Source organism: Aphelocoma coerulescens, chromosome 3, assembly GCF_041296385.1.
Source record: "Aphelocoma coerulescens isolate FSJ_1873_10779 chromosome 3, UR_Acoe_1.0, whole genome shotgun sequence".
In the NCBI taxonomy this organism is placed as follows: Eukaryota; Metazoa; Chordata; class Aves; order Passeriformes; family Corvidae; genus Aphelocoma; species Aphelocoma coerulescens.
This window is the reverse complement of record NC_091016.1, coordinates 67,404,828-67,418,763: the sequence shown is the minus strand read 5'-3', so window position 1 is coordinate 67,418,763 and position 13,936 is coordinate 67,404,828. Positions and strand designations below refer to the sequence as shown.

Sequence of the window (13,936 nt, the reverse complement as noted above, 5' to 3'; positions counted from 1 at the left end):
GCTCTCCAACCCTAGCAGGGGTAAGCTTGCTTGCCTAGCACTTTTCTAGAGCACTACTAGTTGCACTTCAGTATGAAAACAAGCTTGTGCTTCCTCAGATGTAAGCTACTGCCTTGGCAAAGAACAGCTCAGTCACTTGTTTCATGCTGGGGGAAAAAGCCCTGCAACAAAGAACTAACAATTTCATTTGTAAACTAAAATAAAACCCTCAGCTGTACCACAGATAGGTCAGAACCTCCCTATTACTAATTTATTCTGCTTGTTTTCTTCAGCTGGCATCTGAAACAAAGAGTACTGCAGAAGTCAACAGGGGTACTATTGACCCTACAGACAAGGCAAGCAGGCTCAGATGACCTGAAGCTCAGAAACATCAGCATGTTAAGTAAGCTCCCTAAGCCCCATTAGATTGTTTGGGTGGCGTTTTAACATGTTTTTTTGTTTGATTATGGTTTGCTTCTGCTGGTGGTGGAGTTTTTTGTGGTGGGGTGGCTTTTGGGGGTCTTTTTGGTTGGTTCATTCTTTTTTTTATTTGTTTAGAGTGTTTTTTGTTGTTTTGTTGGTTTAGGTTTTTTTTTACTTCAACCTATACTTACAGTATAAAAGGCAGTAAATAGAAGCATCATCAAGAAAAGTTTCTTGTAATTCCAGCTCTACCACCACAAGGAACACTAAGTCTTGCATTGCTTATCTACTTCTTCTGTTAAGAATTCATTAAGGCAAAAAAAACCCCAAAAAAACAGAAAGGCAACATCTGGTCCTATTCTCAACTTTTAAAGTACTTCTGAAGAGTAGAGTGAGCCAAATACAGTGCATAAATCCACAGTGAGCCAAATGCATTTACCCTGTGGGCCCTCAGACAGTAGGCAGACAGGACTAAATCTTACCCTACTGCTTATGGGCAGAGAGTACCAATCACCCCTTGCTTCTGAGAGTTCTGCAACTGTAAAAAGGAGTCTCTCACAAAAAGGAGAAAATTTGATCTGTTATGGTGGTACCACAGAATGCCTGACAGACTGCTCTGACAGTATTTGAATATTTTTTCTGCTAATGCTTCAACACTGAAGAGGTATTAATGTTAAATTTTAGGAGACTCATCTGTTACCAAGAGTGCTGTTTCCAGGCCAGACGACTGAAGTGTCCACAGAAGTATTCCCACAAGAATTACATACCTGTCTTTGCCTTGAAGCTTCAGCTGCTCCTCTGGATGGCCAACATCATATGCCACACCTTCATGTAACAAGCAAGCAGCACTGCCAGTGGGGCACTTTCTGGTCTCTCCACTTGAAGTTCCTGGTTATAGCACATAGAAAAGAAGTTATAGGACTCCGTTTCTAGGCCCTGCTCTACCTGAAGTATCTTGCCATTTTATCTGTGGGTTCTTCTAGAAATACTTCTAAAAAACGGGCTACATTAGAATGTGAAACTGACAAGACAAAACCTGGAGTGCTTGTGGTAATTCATGCTGCCCTGGCTGGGGACAGCTAATTCATCTTTCCTGCCAAAGTAGATGCAGCTTGTTGCTAGTACAGCTGCTGAATACACAGGGCTTTGAAAACTTCTAATATTGTGCCAAGTATTTCTTTTTCTTCCCATAACCAAGTAAAGGGTAACCCCTCCTTACAGGGAAGGTTTTACCCCCTTGTTTCTTATTAACCATCTGATTCAAAGCTGTCAGCAAAAGTTTCACACTAGTGGGATGTTTAAAAGAATAGACCTCTCACTAGAATTGGAAGTATTAAATCCTTAACAGGGGCACAAAACACATATTTAACTGCAGAGTAAAAAACACAGTAGGAATATATAGCTAAACTAAGCTTTTCAGCAAGTTTCAAATGTGTGATTTTGCTGGTTTAATTCCTTATGCATATAGCTCTCAACTGAGAAGAAGGTGCACCAGTACTTAGGCAAGCACCTAACAGTTTTTTAGATGTACCTCAGGACATTCATCAGGAACTAGGCAACAACCTGGTGTCCAAAGGAATAAATTTAGAGCACATGAAGCCCTATGAAAAATATTCGTCCTATTTGGCAGCAAACAAATGCAGATACAAGACAAACTGCACCCTCCCACTGAGAAAAAGCGACTTAAACTGTACTAACAGTACTTGCCCCTGCAGAAGGGGCATAACTCTGAACACCTCAATACTTGGAGGCTAGGGAGCTTGAAATAATTATCTAAGTCTTGAAATACTGATCTTTGGACATAGGACAACCTTAATGGAGACAATAGAAAAGAATCACACAACAAGAAATTTACACACTGACAGGTGACATAAGCAACCATTCAAACCTAAGTCCCTGCAGACATTTATGAACAAGGAATCGTCATCAGAATCATCCACCAAATAGTATCCTGAAACTTGGATGAGAGGATTCAAGTCATGTTTCTTGAAATCTTCATCAAACACATAGCAAGGGACCTAGAACAACACAAAAAAAAATTACATGCAAACCATGCACAAGTAGGAGGAAGTTACGAACAGGCATATATGAAGCCCAGTTAATATGTGGAAAAGTTTTTTTACTTCTGGAAGCTCAAAGTTAGACGTGCTGATTAAAAGGAGGCATTCAAAGTCAGACTCTTCTGCTCCAGCTTTTAGAAGAGTTTTACTATAAATATCCATCCAATGCACAGAAAAGGTTGAAAAGTTATTTAAAATTCTCATCTCCACCAACTTCCAACATATAAGCTTTACACACCTATGGAAAACATAGGTTCATGGAGGTTGTTCAGATTAATTTGGGGTGGGGGCAGGTAATTAGAGTAAAATTGTCATGTATGTGAAGAGTAACTTCTGCATGGATAGTACATAGATTACCTCTTTCACAGGTTTAAACAAGTCCTTCTTGCAAGCCATAAAGGTCCTCCATTCAAAATAGTGCACACACTCTGTTGCTGTTACAAATTCAGGGGTACCCTATTTAAATGGAAAAAAAATTATTCTTTGAAAAACAGACTGGTTTTATTTTACACCTGTAGACATTAAGAAGTTTATTCAAGAGATTAAAAAAAAAACCAATACAGCACATCACAGAACAAGGGCATACAGCTTCTTAATGGCACTTGTTAACGGCAAGATTGTTACGTAACAGCTTTATTGGGCAACTCAGGAAGATGCAGGATGCCAAATCCTTAGTCTGCATGTGCACCAATACTCCAATTATCATGTGCCAGTCCTAATACACAGTAACTGTATTCCATCCTTTAAAAGTGCTCTCTGTGCCAACTGAAAATGACAGAAGCACCAGCCATATCTGCTTACTAGAAAGGAAGACACCAATAGAAATGCATATAAATAGGCTAACACAGTGAGGCAATGCATGGTGTATCAGTTCCCTGTCTTTTACCCTTTAATAACAACTGATTAGCAGCCTCTTCTGCTACACAGAAAGAATATCCCTGACATTAGCTGTGCATTTTTATAGGCTCATGTTATACACATTTGTATATATTTCAAGATGGGGGTTCTACCATGGTTCAGAACTGGGTGTTCAACTGAATGGCTCTCAGTGAAAAGACAACAGTTTTTCACTTTGCCCTCCATCACCTGAGCTAGAAGCACTTTAGCATACATAAACTGATTCCCTCTCTCATTTAACCCTGCCATAAAAGGGGAGGAAACAAGTTTTTCCAGACACTATTACAAAATCCTTTTACTATGTCATGTGATGAACAGGTATCAGAACTGAGCTAACTAGAAGAAGTCTGAAGATCAGTATGATCTGCTGTTACAGTTGAAGTTGAGCAATAATTTTTAATTTAGTTTAATGAGTCATCTGCTGAAACAGAACAAGAAGCATTTAAGTCTCTGCTGCACTGGCACTTTGTTTGAGCTGGGTGGATTTCCAAGAGGGCTTGTGCATAGCAGTGTCAGTGCCAACAGGAGCACCAATAAATACTTCTCCCAGATACACAAATATGTGACCTGATCACAGTCTGTACAATCTGTTGTATCTATTCAGTGTGTGGAGGGTGTAACTCCAAAAGCACTTTGGAGTGAACTGCATGCACACAAGCCCCCAGAAACTTTTCAGAGATCTCCAATCACACTTCAGCCTCAAAAACAACTATTTTCCTCAGAAGCCCAGCCGGCTGTATGAGCACTGTTAGTTCAACAATGTGCAGACCAAGCCTAAGGCTTACTGTTGTCAACTATGCTGCCCCACAACAGAGGTCAGTCATTTTCTTCAATACTGTTCTATTAAACAGTCATGCCAGGTCCACAGCTCAGGCACAGCCAACAATTAAACAACAGCTTGCATTGTTATGGCACCCTGTACAATGTTGACTCATTCCTCCATATTAAACTAATAAAATACTACAGTGCAAACCACGTAAAATCATTAGAGACAAAGAAGAGCCCATAACCAGAGCTAAGCTGCAGACCTGCAACTATTTTCTACTGGGACTGAATTTTGAAAGCCACAATAAATCATGACCTCAACAGTAAAACATAACTGGCTATTCTTTAAGCTATGAAGTTCAGTAATCAGTGCATCCAAAAGTACAGCAAGTCTCCTTAAAAAGTAAGTCAGAACTACTTGCCATTTCCACTGAAGATAAGAGCACATTATTTAGACTTACCAGTGTTTTCCCACACAGGAAGTTAATATTGCTTTGAATTTGGTGTTCACTGCCTTGCTGCAAGCAGCTATGTGTAGTGTTGAGCTCCAGAAGACTTTCAGAAACTTTTAGCAAGGCTAAGTCACCTAAGGTTTAAAAATGAGAGGGGGGGAAAAAAGGGTGTTATAACACAACGCCTTCACAGAAGCTCAACAGACAGGGTCTAGTTTCAACCACTGAGCAGCACAAGACACACCAGTCCACTTGAAGACAGTGCAACTGAAGATCTTTGTGGATCTTCTGATTTGGAAGACCAGATCCAAGTTAAGATAGTGTTTGACATCTCTAATCACACTTCTAATTTCTTAAAGGTTTTTAGCAAACACTTTTTAAAATAAAAGTACAACAGCAGGTGCTACTACAAACTAGTCGCCTCCTTAGGAACAAGGAAAGCTGCTACCAACTAGTTTCAATCACAATTCACTCCTTCTTCCTACCGGCCTCTATTTATCAGTTTCTCAGCCTCTATACCATTTATAATAATAGCATCAGCACAAGATGAGAGAGTCTATCATAGAATGGTTTTGTTTAGAAGGGACATAATCAACTAGATTAGTTGCTCAGAGCCCTGTTCAGCCTGACCTTGGACATTTTTAGGGTGAGGCATCTGCAACCTCTCTGGACAACTTGTTCCAGTGTCTCACCAACTGCATCATAAAGAAATTTATTCCTTATATCTGGTCTGAATCTACTCCCCTTTGGTTTAAAATTATTACCTCTTGTCCTGTAACTATAGGCCCTCTAAGTCCATCCTCTTTTTTTTATAAGCCTCCTATAAGCACTGGACTGCTGCAATAAGGTCTCCCTGGAGTCTTCTCTTCTCCAAGCTAACCAACCTCAACTCTCTCACTCTGTCTTCACAGGAGAGGCGCTCCAGCCCTGTGAGCATTTTTGTGACCCTCTTCTGGACCTGCTCCAACAGGTCCATGGACTTCCTGTGCTGAGGACTCCAGAACTGGATCCAGTAGCCCAGGTGGGGTCTCACCAGAGAGAAAGGAAGGGCAAAATCACTTCCCTCGACCTGCTGGCCACATTGCTTTTGATACAGCTGGCTTTCTGGGCTGCAGGTGCACATTGCTGGCTCCACTTAATCTTTAATCTACTTAATGAAGAACACACTGGTGCCTGTGCACCTGGCACTGTCTGCAGACAAACCCAGCATAGATCCACTGCCTCAGTGCAAATCCTCCACATCTCCCATCTCCTTTAACACAGGTCACATGCTGCATGAAGAGTAAGGTCAGTGCTTTGTCACTGCACATTGCTCTCCTTCCCAGCACTTGACATGAAGGGGAAAGGTGGAGCACATTTCAAGTCATGATGAGCACCAGTTCAGGTCACTGAAATGTTCCTGCTAAAGCCCATTTTGGTTAATATTAAACACCAACCCCTTTTAGATCTTACATGCTGACTTCAGCTTGTTCTTTTTTTTTTATTTTTGGTAAGTAGATTTTAATTCTGCAACAAGTTTGGTTTGAACTATAGAAAAAGCTATAAAGTGTGAGTATTGATCAGCTTCCCCCTTTCCATTTTAGTTCATGTCTACACTAGGGAGAAAGCAAGTCAAATCTGTAATCATTGCAGATAGCTAGCTTTGCACCTACACCAAATGTTGCTTCATTTTAAAAACTTGTTGGAACTTTGCCCAGCCTGTTATCTCCGCACTCAAGGCGAGCAAAACTACACTGCACCCAAGTAATACAGTCTAGAGACCAAGAGGAGCAGAAGTCAAAAAAACTGGGCAGAAAGATGATACATGTGGTTTGTGCCTTTCATATTTCCTGTGTTATCAAAAGGCCATCTTCAGGTTTTACAGCTTCCAGAACTGACGCTAGCCAAGTTGCCATGCAGCTCTCACAAACCTAAGAGCTACATACTGCTTTGAGAGCAAGAGTTTTACTTATCACATCATTGCTTAGAAGATACTGTCAAGGTATCCTCTTTACTTCCACAGATTAGCAGAAGGAAGCCAACACAACTTTCTAGGCAAGAGATGTATATAGTAACCATATGCACATGACTTAAAACCTCTCCAGTTATAAGTGTACACAGCTACAAGCCTCCATTTAGCAGGGAACTTATGGCAGCACAATCTGAGGACGTAGCACTCTGTAAGCACTAGTTTCTCTCAGTGCTAAAAACACAGTACATGGCTTTAAAGGCACTTGTGAGCTGATTCCAATTTTCTCAGTTAAAGTAATATTCAAGAAAAAAGTTTAGCCAGCATATCTTGTTTGCTACAAGCCAATAGGCACGCTCTCTTCCCCCTTGCATGCTTATGATTAGTTTGGGAACTTGCTAAATGTTTTAACAAGAGTCTCTTCAGTGGCACATGCCTCATCACACCCTTGCTCACAGAGCAAGGGATATCAACCCCTCAAATGATCAGCTTCCTTCCAGAGCTGCAACCACCTTTACTGCAACATTAAGCTCCCTCTACAACAATCACTCATCTTTCTTCATGACTTCAGAGATGTGTTCCTTCCACAAAGCAACACACTACAAATCAGCTAGTACTGTTCACAAAATTTAGCAGCAACTACTTCATATAGCACAGTTGTGCTAAATCAGTATCAAAGGCACTGTTCACAACACCTCCTGCTCACTGACTCCATCTGTTTAGCTACTTATCAGGAAAAAAAGCGATCATGGAAGACATCCAATCAGTTGTCCAGAAGAAAGGAGCATTTAGGTGGCAGCTATCATTTCATGTCCACTCATCCTACTGCAGCTGGACAAAGTGCACATTTCACCATCAGGTTAACAAACACTTAAAGTAGTATCTCCATTTTCTAGGAGTAGTCCAACTACGTGGCACAAGAGTCACTAGGTGTCATGGTAAGTTAAAAAGTTAAATAACTACCATGTTATTTCCATCCTCACTGATGTTCATGAACTAAATGTTTGCCTACCCTTGAAAACTTCTAGGATTAATAGAAGTGCAGAGGAGAAAACCCTGGTACATCACACTGACACACAATTAACATTATCCACAAGGCTTCCCTGGGACACAGACTGATTACTGCCATGGAGCATATGGCCTTAACACCTCTTAAAGCTGGGAGCAACAAACAGTCCTACAGCTGCCATCCCTTGCACAGCTGGTATTTAAAAAACAAATCAATTGTTTACACTGATTTTTTTTTTCTGAAAGAACAAAGAGAACTGACTAAGCCCATATTTGAAGAAAGCTTACAACTCAACAAAATTTATCAGCTGACAAATTGCCCTTCTTCCCCCATATAAAGGTCCTTCAGCTGCCCTCATCTTTGGCATACAGGTAACTTCATGTCATCTGGATTGCTTGAAGACAAGTATGTGGTTTAGCTGGTTTAGGTAACTGGGAATCTATACCTGCCTAGACCTGGATCAAAGAGATTCCTCTCTTCTCACTAGGAGTGATTTTTTTATTTTTTAACAAACAAGCCTGAAAACCCATTAGCATGATCTAAACTCAGTGTGATGCTAATGAAGCTCCAAGGCATCTAGAGGCATGAGCAAGAACAAAACCTGGACAATCTGACCAATAGAACAAAGCAAAATTCAATGACAATGTTAACTGCACTGCCTTGATTTCTCACTTTATTGCAGGGTAGTTAAAAACCTATCCTACTTGAACAAGATTTGTGGCTTAGCCCTTGAAAGTCACTTCAAACTGCCTCAGCAAGACCACAGTACATCTACTGCTAAATCCTCTTCCACTCAGTACCACTGAGGCACTCAGGAACTCAAGGTTTGCATACAGAGGAATATTTGATACTGCTCAGTCATCACCCAGCTCTGTTCTCCCTTCCTTTTTCCACAAGAAGTGTGGAACAAAACCTACACAAGCCTCTAGTTCTCACACTTCCCTGGCGAGAACAGACTTCCTCCATCTCACTCCACCTGCCACATTCCAGTCTCACCCAAAGCAGCATGTTAAAACAGACGCTTAGATGCTGTTTTCTTTTCTAATCCACAGGCAACTGAAGCCTCAATGGCATATGAGCTGAGACCCCCATCAGCAGGAAATAAAAATGTGTTTCATTCCTAAAACATACAACAAGAATAACAGCATCCAGTGCTCTAAGATGCCACGCTCCTCAGAGTAGATGCTACACTACATGCAGTTGCAGTTTCAATATAAATGCAATATAACCAGTCATCCCAGAAAACTCTGGAGCCTCAATATACCTTTATTCATGCACTCAGTGATTCTGTAAGCCTGGGTCCCAACGTTAACAGTTTGTTTGAAAAGCACCAATTAAGCACAGACTGAAACCAAAGTATCTCTACTGTTAATAGAGAGGTGTGGGGAGAATAGAAGCTGACCAGCTGCTGTACATTGGCATTTGACAGTGACAAATGACATTTGACAGATGAGAAACACCTTCGTCCTCACCATATTCCAGCAGTTCAAGCTCAAGCAATTCAATGAAGACTCACAGCTTCTTGTAAGAGCTATCTGCTAATGGCTGACAAGACTGGCAAACATGTTAAATCAGACTTCAGATCTGCAGATACTATGAAGCAGTCTGAAGATATATTGCTCTTCAGAAAGCTACTGCTTTATTATATTAGAAGTAACAGTCAACTATCAGCCGCCTCTTGAACAGTACTCATATATTATTGTTAGCCAAAACACAAAAGCCACCTTGAAAGCGAGAAACATCCATGAAAATAAGTAACATGAACTCATGAAAAAATACTGTTCAGAACACAAGGTGCTTCTGACTGATGAAATCAAGTGCATGTGTATAGGAATATGCCAGTTTCATATTTAGATCAGTATGCACAAGTCCACCTCTCCTCAAAATACCAAGAACAGCTGTGAACTACCGAAGTCGTGACCAGATTTGACTAGTGTAACCAAAACCAGAGAACTGCATGTAATTAACTTCCTTTCTGTGTGGAACAACTTGAAGACGACACCCAGGACACTTAGCAGTACTCCCAAGACTGCATTACAGAGAGTAACCTGCCTCTGAACAAAGACCTGATATTACATCAGGCCAGGCTGAGTATACTTTAGAGCTGTAACTTAAGCTCTATCCTGTGTTACAAAGTTGTACACAGTCCATATCCTGCCACAGGTAGATGCACTCATGCTACTTGAGATAGCCTTGCATACTTTCACACTAGATTACAGTTAACTAGACCATAAGATTTCACAGTTCCATAAAGCGATTATCTACAATCAGATCATGTTTCACCAAATCTCCCCAGTAAATCTGCAACAAAACAAAGTTTTACACTGTTCCAAGATGGGGAAAAGAAAGAAATCTTTGCTAACACATCAAAGTTTGTAATAGTTATAAGACCATCCATTAACATTGCTCTAAACTACCTACAAGACACTTGTTTACTTACCTACAGACAGATAGGTCTTCTTTTTGATGTCATATGCACAGACTGCACTTGTCCTTCCACACTCTTCAACACCAGAACAGAAATTTATTTTATAAAGCACCTCTTTGTCTGCATCAATTGCTTCCCAAGTGTAACTGAAAAGACAAAAATGCCTGTCAATTGGTATTGAAGTTGTCTGAATTGCATATCACCTAGATACCAGTCCCTGAAATAGCCAAGTTGAAGGCTAAGAGCACCACTAACTTAAATTCCCATTCTGTTCTATATTTGTAAATACCAGAAATAATTGCTATTTTGTTGGGACTAAGAGCAAAACAGATTTAACCACTTGTGGAACGTAATATCAAATCCATTTTTCCCTTTCTTGAACATCCAATCATCCATTCTTCCCCATCAAACCTCTGTGAAGGCCGCTCTGACTAAGGATCATCACCTGTGATATATTATCCTTGACAACCTGATACATTTCTGATGTCTTTGGCAGGCTGGACACTATTGCACCTTAGTATTCTGCCCAACAACAGTGGCAGAAGTGCTAAGTCTAAGTGGAATAGAGCAGCCAGTCTCATCCTGCAGTGGAGCCACCCAGCTTCAGGGTCAAAATTGCGGTTGAGAGTCTTACGGTATTCAGACCAAAAGACACTAACAGTACATATTAGGGCCCAGCTGCACCTTAAGGTATTATATATATATATATATATATAAGTACACCTCAGTATCTCAATATCTCAATAGAACAGTTTCTGAAGGGTGATGTAAAAAGCTGCAAACCAAGCAAAGCTATTCACAAGACACTCAGTGAAAGATCACACTACCTAGCTACAGACATATCAGAAAGCCAGCTGTCTAAAAACTGGGAAAGGAACATGAAGCTCAGGTTAAATATAACTGGGAATAAATCCAAGCAACAGCAGAAAAATATCAAATGCAGCACAGTTCAGAGGCAGAGCAAGGATTCCTTCCCCTCACAGCAGGCACTAGGACTGCAGCAAAATGTGGTCAGTCACATGACACAGTACTGCTCAGTTTTGAGGCAGCCCCAGGTCACCTAGGAGCTCTTTAGACAGCCTGGCTTACTATCAGGGCACTCTGGCCAAACTCTGTTAAAAAAGCACAGCTCAATAAACATCTGCCGTCACCTGGGCTCAGCTACCCCTCTTCTGGCACTGGCAGCAGCCTGCATCCTCTGGACACTTGATTTTTGCAAGATAACAGATTCCGCAGCTTCCCTTCTATCCCAAGTGGAAACCTCAGTAAGATTAATAAAGACTCATCATCACATCAGAAAACTGAGGACAGCACAGTGACTTATTAGACATTCCTGTTATTTACAACTCTCACAAAATTTAGTGCACCTATCTGACCCACAGAAGCATTTGTCTTAATGTACAAATCTCAGTTGATAAGAAGCTTCATGCATCAGGTTTGTTTGTCTTAATCTCTAGGTCATATGTGTTGCACCACTCAGCATTATCATACTCCAGATCCCCCCAGGAGGAGAAACCATTCCTGTTCAGCTCTGAAGTCCAGTTTTTGGATGAGAAAGGGGCAACAACAGTTCAGCTACTTTATTTTAAATTTTAAATCTTCTGAGAACTCCTCTCAAACCCAGTGCATCCCAGATCTAATCAAAGAGCCAGCAGTAAGATATCACATACTTTTCCATTTTAGTTATTGACTATGGGGCTCTTGGATTCCCTGTACTACAGCAGCCATGTTCATTTCAGGCTGCTAATGGCTGGAACAAGTTAGGTACAAATACAAGAGAATTCTCTGTGAACTGAAAAAACAAAGAAAATCTTTATATATTAGTGTATTATTATATTTGAGGCTTTATATCCTAATATAAGGGTCAAAAATAACTTGCCAGGTATTGAGTCATACCCAAAACACCAATAAAATTACATATTCAAGGACTGTGTCTCAATCCTAGACAAATACCTGCCATTATTCTTTCCTCATAAGCAGGCAGACCTGACCTTTTACAATCATACTGATGAGCTCTCTCAGCTAGTCTGTTGCATTTCTGAAGTGAAGAAAGGCAGTATCGATACAGGAGGATGATGAGAATTTAGCTACACTACAGAATAACCAAAGTTCAGCAGTGAAATAAAGCTTTTCAACACACAAAAGAAGAAGTTAGAAGAACCTGACTATCTTCAATGGCTCTGAAAACATCAAAAGACCAAAACTGGTTTTACATCCAGGAGAAAATGCATTTCAATCCAAACCCAATTTCTTCACAATGAAGCCCCAGAAAATTGGCATTTCTCAAATTGAGAACTGAAAATTTCTCAAGGGCTCTGGTACTCTTTTTTTTGACTGGTCTTTGAAGATGACAAAAAGGTAACATATAATATTAAGGCACAAAGTTTTTAATCAAGCTGGGGTGTTCTTCAGTGTGTTGTTGGTTTTTATAGAGAACTTGCAAGTTAAAATCTGTTTGTGAATGGAACAAGAATTTAAGTCCTTCACACAACTAATTATCATTCAAAGATTAAGGTTTTGCTTCCCCAGTCCATGTTAACATGTTATGAAACAGAGGAAATCAGCATCTTCAAGTCAGTTCACCCACAGGCCAGAAGCAAAAGAGAAACAAGACAAGCAGCTTACAGAACAGAAGCAAAGCAGCCACTGAAGCCAGATCTTCCCTCTGCCCTGTCACAGGCCCCTGGACAGGGAATGTTGAGGAACTCTTCAAAACAGTCCACACAAAAGGAGTAGGAAATCCAATGTTCAATCATGTTCCAAACTACAACTTCAGGGGCCCATAGAAGTGAAAATCTAGTGCAGTTTCAGAGTAGTATTACTTTCATGGATGTTACAGAGACTTCTTTTTTTTTTTTTTTTTATGTGTGGGAGGAGCAAGGTGGGATTTATTCATTCAAGTAACAGCACCCTGGATGTAGCCTAAGCAGCTGTTCTCAGAGAGATGAAAAATACTTTCGCAGTAAAAGCAAGAATTATTTCTCACACAAGTAAGATTCCTGGCACTAAATCAGTACCTGGGAACAGTTTCAAGTTGCATGTGCTCTACTTTCCAATAAGATACAAGCTGACCTCTCCACTGCAATCCATAAGGGAAACAATCTGTTGGCAATCACATTGCCCATCCTGACCATGTGAGTCACATGGACTGGCTTCCTCCAGCTAGCTCAGCATTCACCTCCACCAGTGGTGAAGCCTGATGTAATTACCTCCTTGCCAGGGCCAGACGAAGTTATCTTGTTTGAAGGGCTTAAGCTATCCTGGTTCAATGCAGTTGAGCTAGTTTAGGGAGCTGTTATACCAACAGCTTTTAAAAGCAACAGCCATGATCACAGGGTGGGGCGTGTTGCATTCTCTGATAAACGGAGCTCAGTAAAATGATACCTCACAGATTAAACCATTCAAACGGCCATTTCTGGAGCAATTCAAGGTTGGGGCTCAAACACAATATCTGCCCTGTTTAAAACTGTCAAACAGTTATTTTTGCTGAAACCACAGCATGACGCTTGTTTTCTGATAAACCCAACTGTGAGCTATCCCACAATTAGAGGGATGAGACATACACCCACATCAACCACCCCCCACCCCCGGGCAGGCGCTCCTGTCTCCTGCCAGCGTTGCTGGCCCAAGCACCTGACACAAGCTGGGCCCAGGGACTGTCCTCTCTCAAAATTAACTAGCAAAAACAACAGGTGCATGTGCGTGGAGGGGGGACTGAGCCTGGCCAGTTCCCCCTCTGGCCATGCACCAGCAGTGGGAGGCACAGGAGGCAGTGCCAGCTCAGGCCACTGTCAAAAGCAGTTGCGCAAGCAAGGTCCAAACGAGTTACTGAGAATAACCTTGCCTGCAGGTCAGCCTTTCCAGTTACCTAGCTTTGTTTTTGAGACACCGAAGCAATCGCATAAAAAAGTAAATTAATCTACTTTTCAGCAAGCTGCAACATCAAATGAGTGAGAGCTCTGCTTTTTTTTTTTT

General features: G+C 41.0%; 1 protein-coding gene across 1 annotated transcript in view; it reads right to left on the bottom strand.

Moving 5' to 3' along the window:
* IGF2R (insulin like growth factor 2 receptor) overlaps positions 1-13,936 on the bottom strand; it is a 57,590-nt gene that overhangs the window by 39,581 nt on the left and 4,073 nt on the right. The window contains exons 2-6 of the mRNA XM_069010706.1: positions 9,974-10,107; positions 4,586-4,710; positions 2,820-2,918; positions 2,291-2,420; positions 1,170-1,290 (exon numbers count right to left, since the gene is read on the bottom strand). Of these exons, the coding sequence (XP_068866807.1) occupies positions 1,170-1,290; positions 2,291-2,420; positions 2,820-2,918; positions 4,586-4,710; positions 9,974-10,107 (609 nt within the window). The remainder of the gene's footprint in view (positions 1-1,169; positions 1,291-2,290; positions 2,421-2,819; positions 2,919-4,585; positions 4,711-9,973; positions 10,108-13,936) is intronic.